The 17875-nt window shown below is 33.3% G+C and overlaps 1 protein-coding gene across 3 annotated transcripts; it reads left to right on the top strand.

Moving 5' to 3' along the window:
- Nucleotides 1-12688: 12688 nt before the first annotated feature.
- LOC133313836 (low affinity inorganic phosphate transporter 1-like) lies at nt 12689-15779 on the top strand. 3 transcript variants are annotated; one of them, XM_061515246.1, is made up of 3 exons: nt 12694-12824; nt 13913-13949; nt 14016-15779. In XM_061515246.1, exon 3 carries the CDS (start codon nt 14066-14068, stop codon nt 15656-15658), a length of 1593 nt encoding a protein of 530 aa, XP_061371230.1. In that variant the 5' UTR covers nt 12694-12824; nt 13913-13949; nt 14016-14065; the 3' UTR covers nt 15659-15779. The 3 variants fall into 3 exon arrangements, with proteins under 3 accessions (XP_061371229.1, XP_061371230.1, XP_061371228.1); XM_061515245.1 differs by lacking the exon at nt 13913-13949 and having other exon boundaries at nt 12689-12824; XM_061515244.1 differs by having other exon boundaries at nt 13913-15779.
- Nucleotides 15780-17875: the final 2096 nt, after the last annotated feature.

Genomic DNA, 17875 nt, shown 5'->3' on the forward strand with positions numbered 1-17875 from the left:
AACTCTTTGGCAAAAAAAATTTCTGTCGAAATTTTTAACGAAACACATTTCCATCGAAAATTTTCGACGGCAAATATTTGCGTCAAGTTTTTTGATAAATAACATTTCCATCAAAATTTTCAACGGAACGCATTTCTGTCAAAAAATTTCGACAGAAAATATTTCCGTAAAAAATTTTGACGAAAAAATATTCTGTCAAAATTCTTTACAGAATCTAAATTTCGTCGAAAGTTTCGAATGAAATATTTCCCTCAAAATTTCTAACAAAACAATTTTTGTCAAAATATATTTCCATCGAAATTTTAAAATTTTTGACAGAATTCTTTTTCGTTTAAAACATTTGATGGAGGAAATGTCAAAACTTTTGATGGAAACTAAATTTCGTCAAAAATTTCGTTAGAAAATTTATTTTTGTAATAATTTTCATCGGTTGAAAAATTCCGTCGCTTTTCGACGAAAAGTATTCCGACGAAAAAAATAATTGTGATGAAATTTTCATCGTTTGCAACGTAGAAATTTCATCGAAAATGTTATCTTTTTTGGTGTTGTTAAAAGTACATAAATAATTTTTTTAGAAATTTTAAATTTAATTTATTTTGTAAAGTATAATAATTATATTAATTCTAAAAAAAGGATAAAATGATAAAAATATCTCATTGACCCTTCATTGTCCTTCCATTCTTTTTTTTTTTTGACTCCCAAACAAGGAAAGATGATATCCTCCAATTTTCTACCCTTCGTTCTCCTCCCACTTGGATCCCCTTTCTTCCATTCTAAACTCCCAAACAATGTCTCAGTGGCTGTATTGATCCCAAGTTTAGAGGATATCAATTTGGTCCTTGATCTGTTAGGTAAATGAGGTAAATTAATAAAATAAAATTATGTGTAAGTTTGGCACGTGTCATGCGAAGCATAATTTATTCGACCCGAAATAAAAGAACTCCATCCCTTCAAGAAGTGAATTGAGGGGATCGGGCCGTTGAGCCAAATTACGGATAAAACGGGGCCCGCAAAATTAATGTTAACTTAAGAGCAGCTTGCAGACTCACATGAAATTTTTAAATTTAAAAACTGTATCCTTGCAAATTATAACTTAAATAAACTTCTAAATGTCCACGTTGAAAAAACTTGTTTTAAATTAAAAGCATACCAATTTTATAAAATCAAACTTCAAATTCATATTATCAGTAATTTTAAATTAATTAAATAAATGAGTTAAAACAAGTAAGCTCCTGATACAAGCGAGGAAAAACGACCAAATTTTCACTATTTACCTAAAATGGTATCAAAATGCCATGCTCCAAAATTTTTTACCAAAGTGTCACGTCATCAGTCTCGTCACGCCAAGTGACGAGTTAAAATTGGACACGTGACAACACCTAGTTGACAACGTAACTAGCTGCGCAGTGCAGCTAGATTACGTGACAAACAACTCCTGCCACCGTCTGCCACGTGGCCTAAAGCGTTGGGCTACGTGGCCTAAAGCGTTGGGCTATGTGGTGTCTTACATGGCCAAAATTGATAGACTGCGTAGCTCTTTATGTGGCGGCTGTTGAAACACTCAACGCATATGTGACACGTGTCACATTGTGGAAAACCCGCTGGCTCTAGTTACGTGCATGTGTGGCATGTGTCATTTAAATGAAATTAAATAATATTAATTTAACACTCCTAAATCTAATTACTTAATATTTACAAAGAATCTATTTAAATTAACATTTACAAATAATTAATCTTTATGATCAATTTAAATTAATATAGATTAAATTAAAATATTTCAATTAACAAACATAAAATATATTACATTAATTAACAACCCTCGATTAAATTAAGTAACGTAAAAATTCAGAATTTTTTAACATAACACAAACTACATTAAATTATTTTAGTTAACACCCCTAAAAATAACTAATTAATTATTCTAAAATAATTAAAATTAATATACAATGAATTAAACTAAAAATTAATATACAATGAATAAAACTAAAATAATTAACATTAATTTAATTTAGTTTAATTCTTTAACACTACTCAATTATATTAAATTTTTTTAACCGTTACAAACAATTTCAATTAGCATAAATTAATTTAAATTAAATTAAATTAAATTAAATTAATATAGTTGACACTCCTAAAAATTATCAAATGATAATTGTAAAATAATTTAATTAAATTTATACTAATTTACACTATATTAATTAACAAACATAAAAACTCTTAAACTCATTAACACTCATAACTCATATTAAACTCATAAATTATTTGTAAATGTTAAGTAATTAAATTTGAGAGTGTTAAATTAATGTTATCTAATTTCATTTAAATGACACACGCCACACAAGCACGTAACCAGCGGATTTACCACAGCGTGACACATGTCACCATGCGTTAAGTGTTTCAATAGTCACCACGTAAATAGCTACGTAGTCCAGCAGTTTTGGCCACATAAGTGCCACGTAGCCCAGCACTTTAGGCCACGTGGCAGAGGATGAAAGGGGATGTCTGTCACGTAATCTAGCTTCACTGCGCAGCTAGTTACGTGGCCAATCAAGTGCTTTCACGTGGCCAATCCTAACGTGTCATGTGACGTAACGAGACTGATGATGTGACACTTTGATAAAAAATTTATAAGACATAAAATCGATAATATTTTAGATAAATAGTGACAATTTAATCGTTATCCCATAAAGAGAATTTGGTCTATAGATTAACAAGTCAATAGGTCAACCCCACTAATCTAACCTGATTTGACGGCAGAAAAAGGCAGAGGGCTTTTCTTTTCCCTTTTTAATATGGAACACATTATAATAATAGTCAAAGTTGCTCTTATTAAAACTTTGGTTAAGGTTTCGTGTAACCAATATAAGCAAAAAGTAGGCAAACCCTAAAGCCAGTTGTCGCTCATGCATGCCCAATTAGGGCACTATCAACAATTAGGGGTGAAAGTGACAAGTAAATGGATAGAAGAAAGTAGGTTTAGTACTCATTACTCATGCACTCTTCAGGGTCAAAATTGTTGTGGTCATGTTTGTTGTGCATCACGAGTTATGTCCCAAATGCTGGTATGCCTTGGCGCTTCTTGGGCACTTTCTCTAGTTATCATGGTTGAGTTGAAGATTTGACGACCTTTTATCTAATTGGCCGTGATATAGCATATTAGCGTCGACATATGTAATATTATACTAAAATTCTTTTTATCCAGATAATCTGCTCCAAATTTTGTTGGGTCATTCACATATATAATTAAAGAAAAAAACTATTTTCATGCTACATAAGATAAGTTTTTTCTCTTACATACACTTCGATAATTGTGTCACATTTTTTTTCAGGTTGTGGAGCTCACAAATTTATTTCTATAACATAAGATAACTTATCTCCTTTAATATGAGATTAATAAAACCCATAAAAAAATTACAGTACAGTACTATGAGTGTTTATATACATGTATAAAGTGAAAGTCACAATTATTTAATATTGGTGTGAAATCAACAAAAACTTAACTATTATATTTACTGTAGATAAGATTAGAATCATGAAATTATAATTAATTAGATGCATATTTTAAAATCTAATGTAAAATAACTTTTACAGTTCATCTCTTTTTTTTTTTTGGTGTGGTACAGTTCATCTCTTTATTTAAAGGTCACTTGTTACAAAAATTACGCGTTATATTTGACTATTTAATTTTTAAAAAATTGTCACCATATCGATATTTTAAAGTTGAGATATAATTAAATTTTAAAACTTGGAAATATAAATAATTTTTGATCCGTTGAATAAACAAATATTTCATTTAAATTTATAATACTCTATAAATATGTGACAGAAATCCATCAATATGTCAAGGCTAATTGATCACCCAAATTCAAAGAGAAGATCATATCACGTTTGAATTTTGAATCCAATTATCCCAAATTTATACAAATAATCACCCAAATTCAAAGGCTAATTATCCCAAATTTTGAATCTAATTACAACATGTTAGCTCAAAATACAATCTTCAAGCTTTTTTACTATAAAATTTTAATTTTCATGCAATTGACTATGTACTTAATGTATAAAGTAATTCCAAAATATGATAAACCATAGGTTTATCAATGCCACTGTTCCAAAAATCATTTTTCAATATGTCACACGATCAGTAAAATTTTTTAATATGCCAAACTTATAAGTTCGTTATAGTCAATAACAAACTTGGCTTGCTAATGTGGCACATTTTTTATGACCACCTAATTCGTTATTAGTAGTAGCGAAATAACAAACTATGAGGTCAAAAAACCAGTCTCTTCTTAATAAAAACAGGACATGTGGCAACCAATGAGATGATCGCTATTGGACATAGCAAATTAGGAACAACAGTCAGAAAAATTTTTGTTAATGGACTGTGGACAAATTCGCTTCCCCCAGCGAACAATTGTCTAGAAAGAGAATATTTTCTTAAACTGCCCTTGGATTGCATTGGAGTTGAACATCGGTACTCCTACCCCCTCACTACTTCAGCTTAATCGTGCTTCTCCTTCTGCACGAGTCATTGACTCAGCTCCACGTCTAATCAATTCTCTAATTTTCAAATTCAGCACCTCCCCCTTTCATTTTCCACTCAACCGTTCAGTTTCTGTTTTTCCCAAACCTAGCAAAATAAATGCTCATTTTCTTAATTTTATAATATTCACATTTTCAATGACACAAATATTTCTAATATTTTTAAAAATATTTTTAAATATATTTGTTTACATATGATACGTAATGATAAATATTTGATATATTTTCAATATTTAGTAATGAATTTTACATGAAAAATAAATATATTCTCATTTTTTTGGTAAGGCATATATCTAATATCTTAATTGTACAAAAATTGTTCAATATGTTATTCATTAATAATTAAAAAAATTATTAAAGGATTTTTACTATCATATATCTTAAAAGAAATTTATTATAAAATTAGTAATTGTTTAACTCAATAAAAATATTCACATCTCTTAAAACTTTAAGAAATATATAATATTTCAAAATAATTATGAAAATAACAGTATGTAATATTTATGGGGAAAAATCTATCCTTTTAAAGGATATAACCTTATATCATTTTAGATCCTAATCGTTGATTTCCGTCCATCAATAGTTATAATCTATTGGGTCAAACTTAATGGGCTAAATTTATTATTAATTATTAAAAATTTTGATCCAATAATTATAACCGTTGATGGACAAAAATCAACGGTTAGGATCTAAAATGATATAAGGATATATCCTCTCTTTTTTTGATAAACAGGTTATATCCTTTAAAATGACAGATATTATTCCCTTTATTTAACTACAAAACATTTTGAAAATAATAGTATTTAATTTTTTGCTACATATTGTAGTCAAAATATTTCCATATTTTGCGCTGATTCTTCCTTTCTTTCTCTTCTTTTTTAGTTACACACTCCTATCATTTATTTTTATATTGCCCCTATCTACTTTCAACCTGTTCCGGATGGCCCAACAAGAGTCGGGCCCAATGGTTGAGGCCCAGCACCCACCAAGCATCCACGTCAGCCTTACCTGCTGGGGCGACGCACACCCCCCAACGTGATAACTTCCCAAAGTTAAACACCAAAGTATCCTACCTTGGGACCTCAACTCCGAAAGCAGTCGCCAAATGCCATAAGAGGAAGCTGTCCCCCTGTGACCCACACTGACACCACCGGACGCAGAAGGCACAACCCTGCTACGATGGCAACACCTGTCACGCCCAACACTGCCATCGGTATGAGACCCCAAGGAGAGTTGACCTTCTCCCCACCAACCTTCACCCAGTAAGCAGAATCTTCTCTTATAAATAGCCCCCCAGGGGCACACCAGAAGAGATCTTATGTATCGTTATTATGCCCATTTCTATTAAGTCACATATTTAACCATCATTCCTCCATTGTTATTAACTTGTTATACTTGGAATCATACCATCTAGTCTGGTCTTTACCTAAACTAGTGGTATCATCCATATAGTGACAACCCCCCTAAAGGGAACATAGTGGGCTTATAGATTCCAACGGTACACAACCCTTTTGAGTTATTGTTGTTTCTTCTAAATTATAATTCCACCCCTTTGTAGTATCAACAAATTTTATGTGAATATTAGATATATGCCTTACAAAAAAAAAGATGTGAATATATTTATTTTTTATTTAAAATTCTTTACTAAACTTTGAAAATATATAAAATATTTATCATTACATATCATATGTAAACAAATATATTTAAAAATATTTTTAAAATATATTGGAAATATTTGTGTCATTGTAAATGTGAATATTATAAAATTAAGAAAACGAGCATTTATTTTGTTGGGTTTGGGAAAAAAGAAACTGAATGATTGAGTGGAATATGAAAGGGGGAGGTCTGAATTTGAAAATTAAAGATTTGATTGGACGTAGAGCTGAGTCAACAACTTGTGTAGGGAAATATTTATTATGGTCCAGGACCACCCAATGATATAGTGCTCCCTCTCACATCATCAATTTTTCCATTCCCTTTTTACCCCTACTATTTTTTCTCTTTTCCAATTTTACCCCTCCATTTACACTAAGGGACCATCTAAAAAATGGTGGCCCCGGACCACAATAATTAATCTCCTTGTGTAGAAGGAGAATAAGGGTTGAGGTGAAGTAGTCAGGGGGATAGCAGTACTGATGCGTAAAATCGGCAAGTGCACCGATCGTACCAAGTAATAAAGAGTGAGTAGAGTATCGTCTCCACGAGGATTGAGGCACCTAAGTTGTTATAACTATTCCTCTCTTGTTGGATTAATCAAAATAGGTTGAGAATGATTGTAGTTCATGAAACAAACTAAAATAATTAAAGTAAAAATGTAAATGATTCCAAAAGTGTTTTCAGAATGCAAGAACAAAAGATTAAGGATTGGGAAAATATTTGAGAAAATGTTGCGGTAAGAGAAACAAACACCTTTCCGATCCCCACCTTGCAACTTGGATTACGTTTACATTTACCTATTCAATTGATCGAACAATTCATCATCTTTTATATGATTAGTTAAGCCCTAATCCCTTAGTGATCTTAACCTAGTCAACTCTATTAGAATCTTAATCCCTTAGAAATCCCTTTTCGAGTTAACCCTTAGAATCAATGAACCTTTAACGTTCGCTGTTCATGTAGCCTATCCCTAGTGCGTACATGAACAGTTATCTTATTCTTTGTCAGGAATTAGAATTCCAACATCCCTATCGAAAACCCTAACCCTCGCAATCCTACTAGATTGATCAGTTCCAATAGAATTATAAATGAAGAACAAGAAAAGATAAACTCAATTAAAATAGATAAACGTAAATTTCAACCAAGGTACAAGGGGTTCACATCAAGGGTTGTGACCCTTACCACAATGATAAAACTAGCCAGACATGTTCATATCTGACAAAATAACAATAAAAGAAAGTAGCATTTAAAACCTAGAAGAGAAAGGGAAGATGAAGATCTTCCGTCTTGATCGATCGACTCCTTGAATCTCCGAGAAGCTCCAAGGAATCTCTGCTCTATTTGTTGTTTTTCTCCTCCTGATTCTCCAAAAGTCCCTCCTCCTTATGTTTCTGATCCTTTTATTAGGTTTTGGGAAAACCTATTTCCCTTAGCACTCCAATTGGGCCTTATTTTAGCTGATTCGCACTTAAAAATATATCGCCCGCGCACGGGGCGCCAAGCCTGGCGCCCCAAACTTGGGAGAAACAGAAGCTGAATCTGTAAACGGCGCCCCGGGCGCCAACTCTGGAGTGCCGTGCGCCAGTCCCGCGCTCCGTGCGCCAACTCCAGCGCTCCGGGCGCCAGGTTGGAACGTCGTGCGCCACCTCCCGCGCTTCGTGCGCGACCGAAACAGAAGCAAATCGTCGATTTGGCGCCCCGTGCGCCAGTATGGCGCTCCGTGCGCCAACCTCCGCGCGTCGTGCGCCAGAGGGAAATTTGGTTTCTCCGTTTTTGCTCCTTTTTGCGGTATTTCCTGCTATTTAAACATATAACTCGAGTGAAAACATGATTGAGAAGGAATAATCAATATTTCTTGCATTTAATGACTATTTTCACTCCTTTATGATTAATTCCTTGCTTCTTTCAAGTTAGAAAACATCATATGCTAGACGCACATCAAGTACCAAGGTACAACTCCAACGTAGTCTGAGGGCAGTTTATGAAAATATTCTTTGTCTATCTCGTTATACAGTAGTTCGCTATATGGATTTGTCCACGTCAAACACGTGATCCAATGACTCTTTTTTTTTTTCGTGGTACCTAATTTTCTATGCCCAGTAGCGAACTCTTCATTGACTGTCACATGTCCTGCTTTTACTTAGAGCAGACTAATATTTTGATCACGTAATTCGTTACTGGTAATAGCAAACTAGATGACCACCAAAAATGTGCCACATCAACAAAGCAAGTTTTCTACTAGCTATAGTAAACTTATACACGTGGCATATTGAAATTTTTTACTGTTCACTTGGTATATCAAAAAATAATTTTTGGAACATTGGCGTTATGGTCACTGTTCCTCCTATCTCCTCGTGTTTGATTCTATTTAACGAATTGCTCTCCTCTACACGAACAAACTCCTTGAGTCTGACTGGTGGTAGATCTTCCAGACTAGTGGTATCATGTGTCAACCTTTAGATAAAAATAAATTAAGAATTTTAATCACTCTCAAGAGAAAGGATTCTAATTTAATATTTAAAAATTTAACCAATCTCAAGAAAGTTATATGACATGAGGTAACAATGGACATAGTTTTGATAGTTAGTAATGCCTTTTACGAAGTAGAAAAAAGAAACTCTAGAAAATGAAAGGAGAGAGAGGTATGTGGACGAACCCTTACACCGAATAAATGAATTTCTTAAAATCAATGTCGAGGTAGAAAATTTAGCAATAACACTTAAATACAAAATTTTGTCCCTAAATTCGTCCTAGTCAGGGATATATTAATTTTCGTCCCAACTAGGCATTGGTGTTTTCTATCCTTATTAGAGATGAATTTTAGAAAAATATCGTAATTCTATCACAAGTTGGGACAGATAATATTTCGTCTCTATTAGGGACAGAATTAGGGACGGGTTGTAGAAATTGAAAATTTTATGTCCCTAAGTATGTCCCGAATAGAGACGAAATATTTTTTTCATCTCAAAATTCATCTCTAATAGAGACAGAATTTGTCTCAATGCTAATTCCGTCCCAAATAGTGACAGATTGTTTTTTCAATCTCTAAATTCGCCCTTATTAGGGACGAAATATTTTTCATCTCTAAAATTTGTTCCTAATTCATACTTTTTTAGTAGTGAATATGGCTAGTGTGTGGGCACTCTCTTACTATTACAGAGATGACCTTACATCGCAACCATCAAGTGAAGACTTAAAAGGCTAATGATTACAAGTGTAGAATATATATGAGTTACAAGAAACCCTAACCCTAAGTTAAATGAGCTATAAGTTTCTTAGGCTCTTCTTACGCACTAGGCCTAATTGAACTTTAGTGAAAGAGCAAAACTTAACCGAGAGAATATTAAACCATGAATTAAATATAACATATATTAAAATACAAATTGGGAAGGTAAAACAAACAATACCCCTCCCCAGAACTATGTCCCAAGCATGACGTAAGCAGTAGAATAACATCACTATATGGGGTTAATTAAGCTCCAAATCAAATACCCACTTAAATAAGCATAGCATCCTGCAAATAACTACTTCATAATTTGGATTGTCTTTCATTTGACGATTATATGAATTTTCATTACGTGTTTTAGGATAACATCTACTATAGAACTTTGAAATGGAAAATGCCCTAAATCGATCTTTCTTTGGTGGAGAATCTCACAACCGTCCTTGTCATGCCCTTATGGTTTCTATACGACTATACCTTCCACTTTCACATTGTCAAAATGGTGTTTAATTAAACTTTCTAAAGTGTATAAGCTAAAGAATTTGAACCTGAACTGCCCTAGAACTTACATTGTCAAATCACTACCTTTCCTCCATTTGTTGATTTGATAAAAGAAAATTAGCACATTTCAGCCACATTTCAACTTTTAAGCGTGTATTATTCGGCAAAAAGTCCTAACATTTTAGGTACTTCAGAAGAAACACAAAAAGTTGTATTCCTTTATTCCATGATTTTGCTTTACCGTTTTGCACAGAAGGATTCTTAGGTCCATTTTATCATCATGATTAATACATGACACGCACATTATGCCAAAGCCAAGGTGGTTTGTTTAAGATTCAAAATTAACAGGCTTGCTATAGCTGCCGTAGATAGCGAGGTTGGTTTCCACTTAGAGTTCTTGTTCTAAACAGGTAATCAGTGACATACCACACACGTGAACGCTGAGAGTCAACATTGGGGGAAAGCATCTCAAATATGACGTATTAACAAACTCGTAAGAGGACCATAGTTTTTGTTACAAATGGTAAAAAATTAAACATTTTTAGAGCATGGGCACCACATTGGGAGAACACTTTTATTCTCCCTTCTTGTCATATTTTTGTTTATACATGTCACAGGTGTTATATTATTAAGATAACAAAAATATTATAATTGTTTTAGAGAGATAAGTTTGAACTTTGAAGTACATAAAATAGATGCATAGGTAAAGAGGGCTCATTATAAATCAGACATCTTTATAGTGTATTCATGGAATGTATCACATAAACTAGGAAAGCGGAAGATTCTTCACGTGTTAATTCTCAAGCTTGATTAGTATTATACGCCACGGTTCTTTGGTCATACCTTGGATGATATGGTTTGTGGTCACAAAGTTTGAAGAAATCTGCGGACGCTAGGGCACTACCAAATACCAATTGAGATGCTACAGAAAAACCGATTACCTTTTAATGGTCCAGAGCAAAATTCCAGTAATATGTTTTACGCATGCTAGATTATGCTTTGTAGATGAAGATAAGACTGAAAAAGAAATTCACATATTTTGTCTAAGTATAGAAAACTCAATTGAAAGCGTTGGACATGAGCTAAAAAGTGTAGGATAAAATACCTTGAGTATATAAAGTATACCAAGGCAATGACCAAACATGCTTTTTTATTCTCGTCATTATCTACGTCATATTTTAGATCATGCAAAATTTCTTTTGGTCACTTTATTTAGTTGGGAAAGACGAATACCGTCACTCATAAAGTATAAAATATAATATTTTACCAATGTTTCGAGTGACAATAAGCTTATTTCAAAAAATAATATTGGATGTATTGTCGCTAATACGAAACGGATTAAATCAATTGAAATAAAAAAAAATGGGAATGGATTCCCCAATGTGTTATTTATTTATTTATTTTGGTAGAAAACCAATGTGTTATTTAAATTATCATGTCATGTGAATAGATAATAATTATTTATCAGGCAAATCAATAGTGATAATTTATTATTACCTATTTCAATAAATTTTTTTTCTCTTTCATCACTTATTAATAACTATGATTTTTTCGCATGATCCTCTTATATCAATAATTATGATTCCCTCACATAATTTAATATGTTAAATAACATATAAGAGAATTTACTGTAAAAAAGTACTTAATAATTATTGAGAACACAATTTTTGAGGGGCAATTTATTAGGGGATATGCATCGAGCAGTTCGATTTGATTTTTAATGAAAATTCAGCCAAACTAGTTTTAATGGTTTGGTTTTTAAACCAAACAGGTTTTTATTTTTTTAAAACGTGATTTATCTTTTTTCCATTTTTAAACCTGTTTATGATTCAAAATTTAAAATTAGTTTCAAATATACTTTTTTTTTTTTTGAGGTTACAAGGAATTGAACACAACACCCTACACTCCTAACACACAGCCCACACCACTAGGCTAACCCTAGTGGTGCTTAGTTTCAAATATACTTGTTGATATGGATTTGGTGTTTGTCAATTTAAATGACATAAGTTATGTCATTTTCAATTTTAAATGTAATTTTAAATGACACAAAAAATGAAAATCATAGGAGAGAGAAAGTGGGTGTTTTTTTTAATTTAAATTTTAAATAAAAAAAATTATTTTGTGTCTATCTCTCTCTTAAAATGACATAACTTTATGTCATTTAAAATGATAAATACATTTTCTGTTTTTTTATATATATATATATATATATATATATATATATATATTGCCAACAGATGAGGGCAAAAACCCAATTAAAAATAAATATTCTTGTTTACCGAAAAAAATAAAAAATAAAAAACGTTGGATACCAAAAAAAGAGAGGAAAAAATATACTTTCAGGTAAAAAAAAAGTAATAACCATTTAGCTATTCAGAAAAAATGTTTATCCTATCCATAATTTACGCATAAATAGATGATAGGTATATCACATTAGAAAAAGTAAAAGGTTAACTCAGATCAGATAAGTAAGAAGAATATGCTTTTGAATATTCAAATATTAAAGAGCGTAAATTTTGCTGTGATTTAATTAGCGCACAGCATAAATGGTTGGTAATTATGTGAAAATCAAGATTTTGATATTTTACCCATAAAAGATAAACAGATATGAAAGAGTTGATTTGAATAATAGAAAGAATATGCGGCGGTAACAAAGAATCTTATTAGTTTTACAGTTTCACTAAAAGATGGAGTCTGTTGCATTTAAATAGGGAACAATCCCCCATTCCAATCCTCCACCGTTATCAATAGCATCCCATTTCTCTCTCTCTCTCACTCTCTCTTATAAGGAACAGGAACACTACGTTTCATTTGCTGTGCGTGACGTTTCTTGTTCTGCTTCTCTTCACTAGAGAGAACACAGCAACATATTGCACTGGTCTCTCTGGGTACCACCACCCAGGTATATACCACGTATATTATGACCCTTTGTTTTTAAATTCATTGTTCTCTGGGTTTTTTAAATTGTTCTACTCGTTTCCTTTCTTGTTTCTTGATGATGGTTTTGATGGATTTTTTATTTTTTATTTTTGGTTCTTGTTGACATGGAATAGAGCATTGTTCGCAGGTTCTGTTTCTGTTCTGCCATGCTCTTTTAATCTTCTAAACTCCAAAGTTCTCTGTGCTAAACAAAAAAAAAAAGCTTTACTTAATCTGTGGTATTATTATTATTATTATTATTATTTTAAGCTTACGGGCCTTTCTTTTCCTTTTGGCTGACCATATTCTTTGGTTCTGATTGCCTTTTTTTTAAACTTTGTCGTCAAATTTAATAATAATTTTCTGGTTTTCTTTTCCGCTCACACGATTTCGGTTTAACTAGAAGTTTGGGGATTTTGCTCTGATTTTTTTCCTCCTCTTATCCCATGATCTTGGATCTTCTATTATTCTATTATTATATAGTGGTGGAATCTTTTTTGTTTTCTTGCGTCTATAATAATAGTAGTAATAATAATTAATCGTGATACTTCCAAGTCAACTAATTTTCTCAGAATTCTTTTTTATTATTTTTTTCTTTTTGGTAAATTTTTTATTATTATTTTCATCTAAACAAATACTTTTAATTCGTAGTATCCCATTTAACAAACATCTACGTGTAAATATACAGCTAGAGTACATCAGATATGTACTTTTCAAATCCCATAACAGCACTAAATCCAAATTCAAAAAGTCAACTTTGAGGGTGTGCCTATTTTTTTGTAGCCGTATCTGTTTGATTTTTATAATAATAATAATAATATTAAAATTACATGGATTTCAATTCAGGTAGGTGTACTATACATTAACCACCTCTGACAGCAATGCTTCACCTGCTATGTTTTCTTCACTTTCTTTGACTCATGTCATGACTTCCTGTCAGATTGACTGCTGTGGAAATTGTAGCCCCCTATTTTGTCTTATTGTTAATACCTCACCACTTAAATTCTGATATGAATTGTCACGACTTTCACTGTTGATTGTCCATTTATTAGCTCTTAATGCTTATCACAGGCACATGCTTTTGACTTGTCTAGCACCGCCTTCATCGGTATTTATCTTCATCTTATATTTTTTTTATTGGGTATATATATATATATATATATATATATTTCAGGTTAAGGAGATTGGAGTCAAGGAAGAAACTTTTTGTGACAAAGGAAAGACATGGCTAAGGATCAGCTGCAGGTGCTTAATGCACTCGATGTTGCAAAGACACAATGGTACCATTTCACAGCAATTGTGATTGCTGGGATGGGGTTCTTTACTGATGCCTATGATCTGTTCTGCATCTCCCTTGTCACCAAATTGCTTGGCCGCGTGTATTTCTATGATGGCTCCGACAAGCCTGGCTCTCTGCCACCAAGTATTGCTTCTGCCATCAATGGTGTTGCATTCTGTGGAACTCTTACAGGCCAGCTTTTCTTTGGCTGGCTCGGTGACAAACTGGGAAGGAAACGTGTCTACGGGATGACCCTTATGCTCATGGTGATATCCTCAATTGCTTCTGGTCTCTCTTTTGGGAGAGACCCTAAAGGTGTTATGATTACCCTCTGCTTCTTCCGTTTCTGGCTTGGGTTTGGCATTGGTGGTGACTACCCTCTTTCAGCCACTATCATGTCTGAGTATGCCAACAAGAAGACTCGTGGAACCTTTATAGCTGCAGTTTTTGCCATGCAAGGTTTTGGAATCTTAGCTGGTGGCACGGTTGCAATTCTAGTTTCATATGCTTTCATTTCCATGTTCCCTGCCCCTCCATTCCTAGTTAACCCTGTTTTGTCCACGGTCCCAGAAGCTGATTATGTTTGGAGGATAATCTTGATGGTTGGTTCACTTCCAGCTCTGCTCACATACTATTGGAGGATGAAAATGCCTGAAACTGCTAGATACACTGCCTTGGTTGCCAAGAATAACAAGCAAGCGGCTGCAGATATGTCAAAAGTGCTGCAGGTTGAGATACAAGCTGAAGAGGAGAAAACTCAGGAAGTGAACACAAAAAGAGGGAATGATTTTGGCTTGTTCAGTGTAAAGTTCCTTCGCCGCCATGGGCTTCACTTGGTTGGAACATGCTCTACTTGGTTCCTGTTGGACATTGCCTATTATAGTCAGAATCTGTTCCAGAAAGACATTTTTAGCGCAATTGGCTGGATTCCAGATGCAAAAGTCATGAATGCCGTTCAAGAGGTTTTCATGATTGCTAGAGCTCAGACCCTCATAGCACTTTGCAGCACTGTCCCAGGTTACTGGTTCACAGTGGCACTCATTGATAAGATGGGAAGGTTTGCAATCCAGTTGATGGGATTTTTCTTCATGACTGTGTTCATGTTTGCCTTAGCCATTCCATACCACCACTGGACCTTGAATGGCAACCAAATTGGGTTTGTTGTGTTGTATTCATTCACCTTCTTCTTTGCCAACTTTGGTCCAAATGCCACCACATTCGTTGTGCCAGCTGAGATTTTCCCCGCAAGGCTAAGGTCAACATGTCATGGCATATCAGCTGCGTCTGGCAAAGCTGGGGCAATGCTAGGAGCTTTTGGCTTCTTGTATGCTCAAAATGCCATTGGAGTGAGAAATTCTCTTTTAGTTTTGGGCGGGTGTAACTTCTTGGGGATGCTGTTAACATTCTTGGTGCCTGAATCCAAAGGAAAATCTCTCGAGGAGATGTCTGGTGAAGCTGAGGAAGAGACTACTGCTACTACTACTACTACTACTACTACTACAAGAGAATCAGCAGTGGAGTCTGTCATTGAAGTTTAGACTTTTTTCTTTCTAATTGCGTGGTTGCTTACTTTTATTAGGAAATTCTATGCTTATAATAATAGTATTTGCAGTCAGGATTAGGTGTTTTTTCCTTGATTTTTTCTTTTTCCTCCGAGTCTTGGGAATAAAATTTTATGTTTCTCTAGAGAGTTTGCTTTTTCTGATATTAATCTGTTTCTTGGTAAGGTTTAAGTTTATGAAAATTTAGGAGAAAGGTAAAACATATATTTGCTCTCTTTTACAACCCCCTTTGTTCTTTCCATTTATTGTCCTCAAACGACCTGTCACCATTAAGCTTAGTCTGGTTTGGCACTTTATTTTGACAGTATCAAATGCTTTATTTTAATCCCCACTACCCAAGGCCGTAAATGGGTAAGAAAAAATAAGTAAAAGATCTTTACCTGTCACATTTTAGCAGAACCTTGCACCTTAGTATAATAAGGTAGAATCAAATTCTTGAGGTTATATTATCTGTTTTTTTTTTTCTTCGAGGCCGTAAATAATAACACTAATAAAATGGGAAGAAATCGCTAAATTGATGCTTTTCGTATTTTGCATCTCTGTCCCTGATTAAAACTTCTTAGCAACCAATTATATGTTTGAATGTGATATTTTTTATATTCTTTTCTGCTTTGTATTTTCGTTGGTTCATGCATTTATTGTGTCCCATTTGCTTTCTATAATTGCTTTAGAATAAAGAAGAATGGTCCCCATCTTCGAATTATATTCGGATCAAGGTTGCTATCAAAGAGTTATAAGACAAAACAGCTTTGATAATATTACTGTTGAGTTAAGCCACCTTGTACGAAATTATTGGTTGAAATTTCAGTGGCACCATTGTTTTTTTTTTTTTTTTTAATTACTGTTGAAGCCGAACTGCCGATAAAATCATTGATTATGTGTTCATTACTCAATAACAATGAAGAACCTCGTGACTTATAGGCATAACTATTGTCGCTTTCTCGCATATTTATCTTGCTTAACCATTGATTTTACTTTAGACCTTTATGAGGGAAACGTCACATAGGACTAAGCAAAATGTTAGAGAAAGCCACTTTTTTCTGCATTTCACATTAAAAAATGGCAAATTTATTGAAATAATCAGGGTTGCAGCTAGCCAATAGCCCAATCAAAAGCTACAAGCACCCAATTTTTCTACAGTAAGAACAAAAAGCAAGAAAGCATTCTACCCCCGAAAAAAGGAAAAAAAAGAGATAATAGAGTATTGGAAATTTAAAAAGATAAGTACATAAAGGGGAAAAATAAAATAAAATAAGAGATAAGGAGTAAATTCGAGTCTTTTACTTACTTTCGTATCTTTTTATTTTATCGGTGGACCAAAGTTGACCACCTTGTAGTTTTTTTTTTTTTTAATTTGTATTGTTAAGAAATAGTTATTTTTGTACTGGTATTAGTTATTAATTGATGTGCATACAAAGAACAAATATACAAAATCTGACCATGGAGTTGATAAAAGGGACTTCAAGCATGGAAGTGAATATGCCAATTGGTTTCCCGGTAAAAATTTCATGTTAAAAGTATGTCGAATTTTTTATTTACAAAGTAAGGAAGGAAAAACTTGCCGGGAATTATTTTGGCAGGCGTTACTACTTAGGAGTTAGGATTAATCACACTTTCATCAAGGATAAAAAAATATTTAATGAAGTACCGGAGTATAATGTATTTATTTGTTGTCATTGATAATATAAGCTTCCTTTCTTAGCCTTGACTTCAAACATTACTACACTGCTAGATCAAAACATCCCTTGGCCTATTATGATCAGGGAATAAAGAATTTCTCATTTCTCTTTCTTACTTTCAACAAGATTAAACTTTGGCAGTTTGCTTTGTGATATGATTGGATTGTACCGCAATGAAAGAACATTAACTTTTGATTTGTACACACCCTATATTCCAGTTATTTCTTTGAAATGCACCTTTCAGTCTCACTCGGGCAGAATATTTCACTTTATATCACATATCAAATTCGTGCACTTTGTTTCTTAAGTGTGAAATTTGGAAAACAAGTGAATGATCCCTAACCTCAGTAGACAGCTAAGAATCCAATAGCCCTTTGAGCTTCATCTTCATTCCCGCAACATGTGTCATTCACCTCTTTGTGCGTTCCAAAAGTAGTGGAGAAGGTTCTGTGTCACCTCTGTTGTCACTTTGTAAGGGTGTTGCATTCTGACACTTCCAAGTGAAAGATAAATG

Source organism: Gastrolobium bilobum, unplaced genomic scaffold (assembly GCF_033153095.1).
Source record: "Gastrolobium bilobum isolate Gb01-03AN ecotype WA unplaced genomic scaffold, APGP_CSIRO_Gbil_v1 utg11969, whole genome shotgun sequence".
NCBI lineage: Eukaryota > Viridiplantae > Streptophyta > Magnoliopsida > Fabales > Fabaceae > Gastrolobium > Gastrolobium bilobum.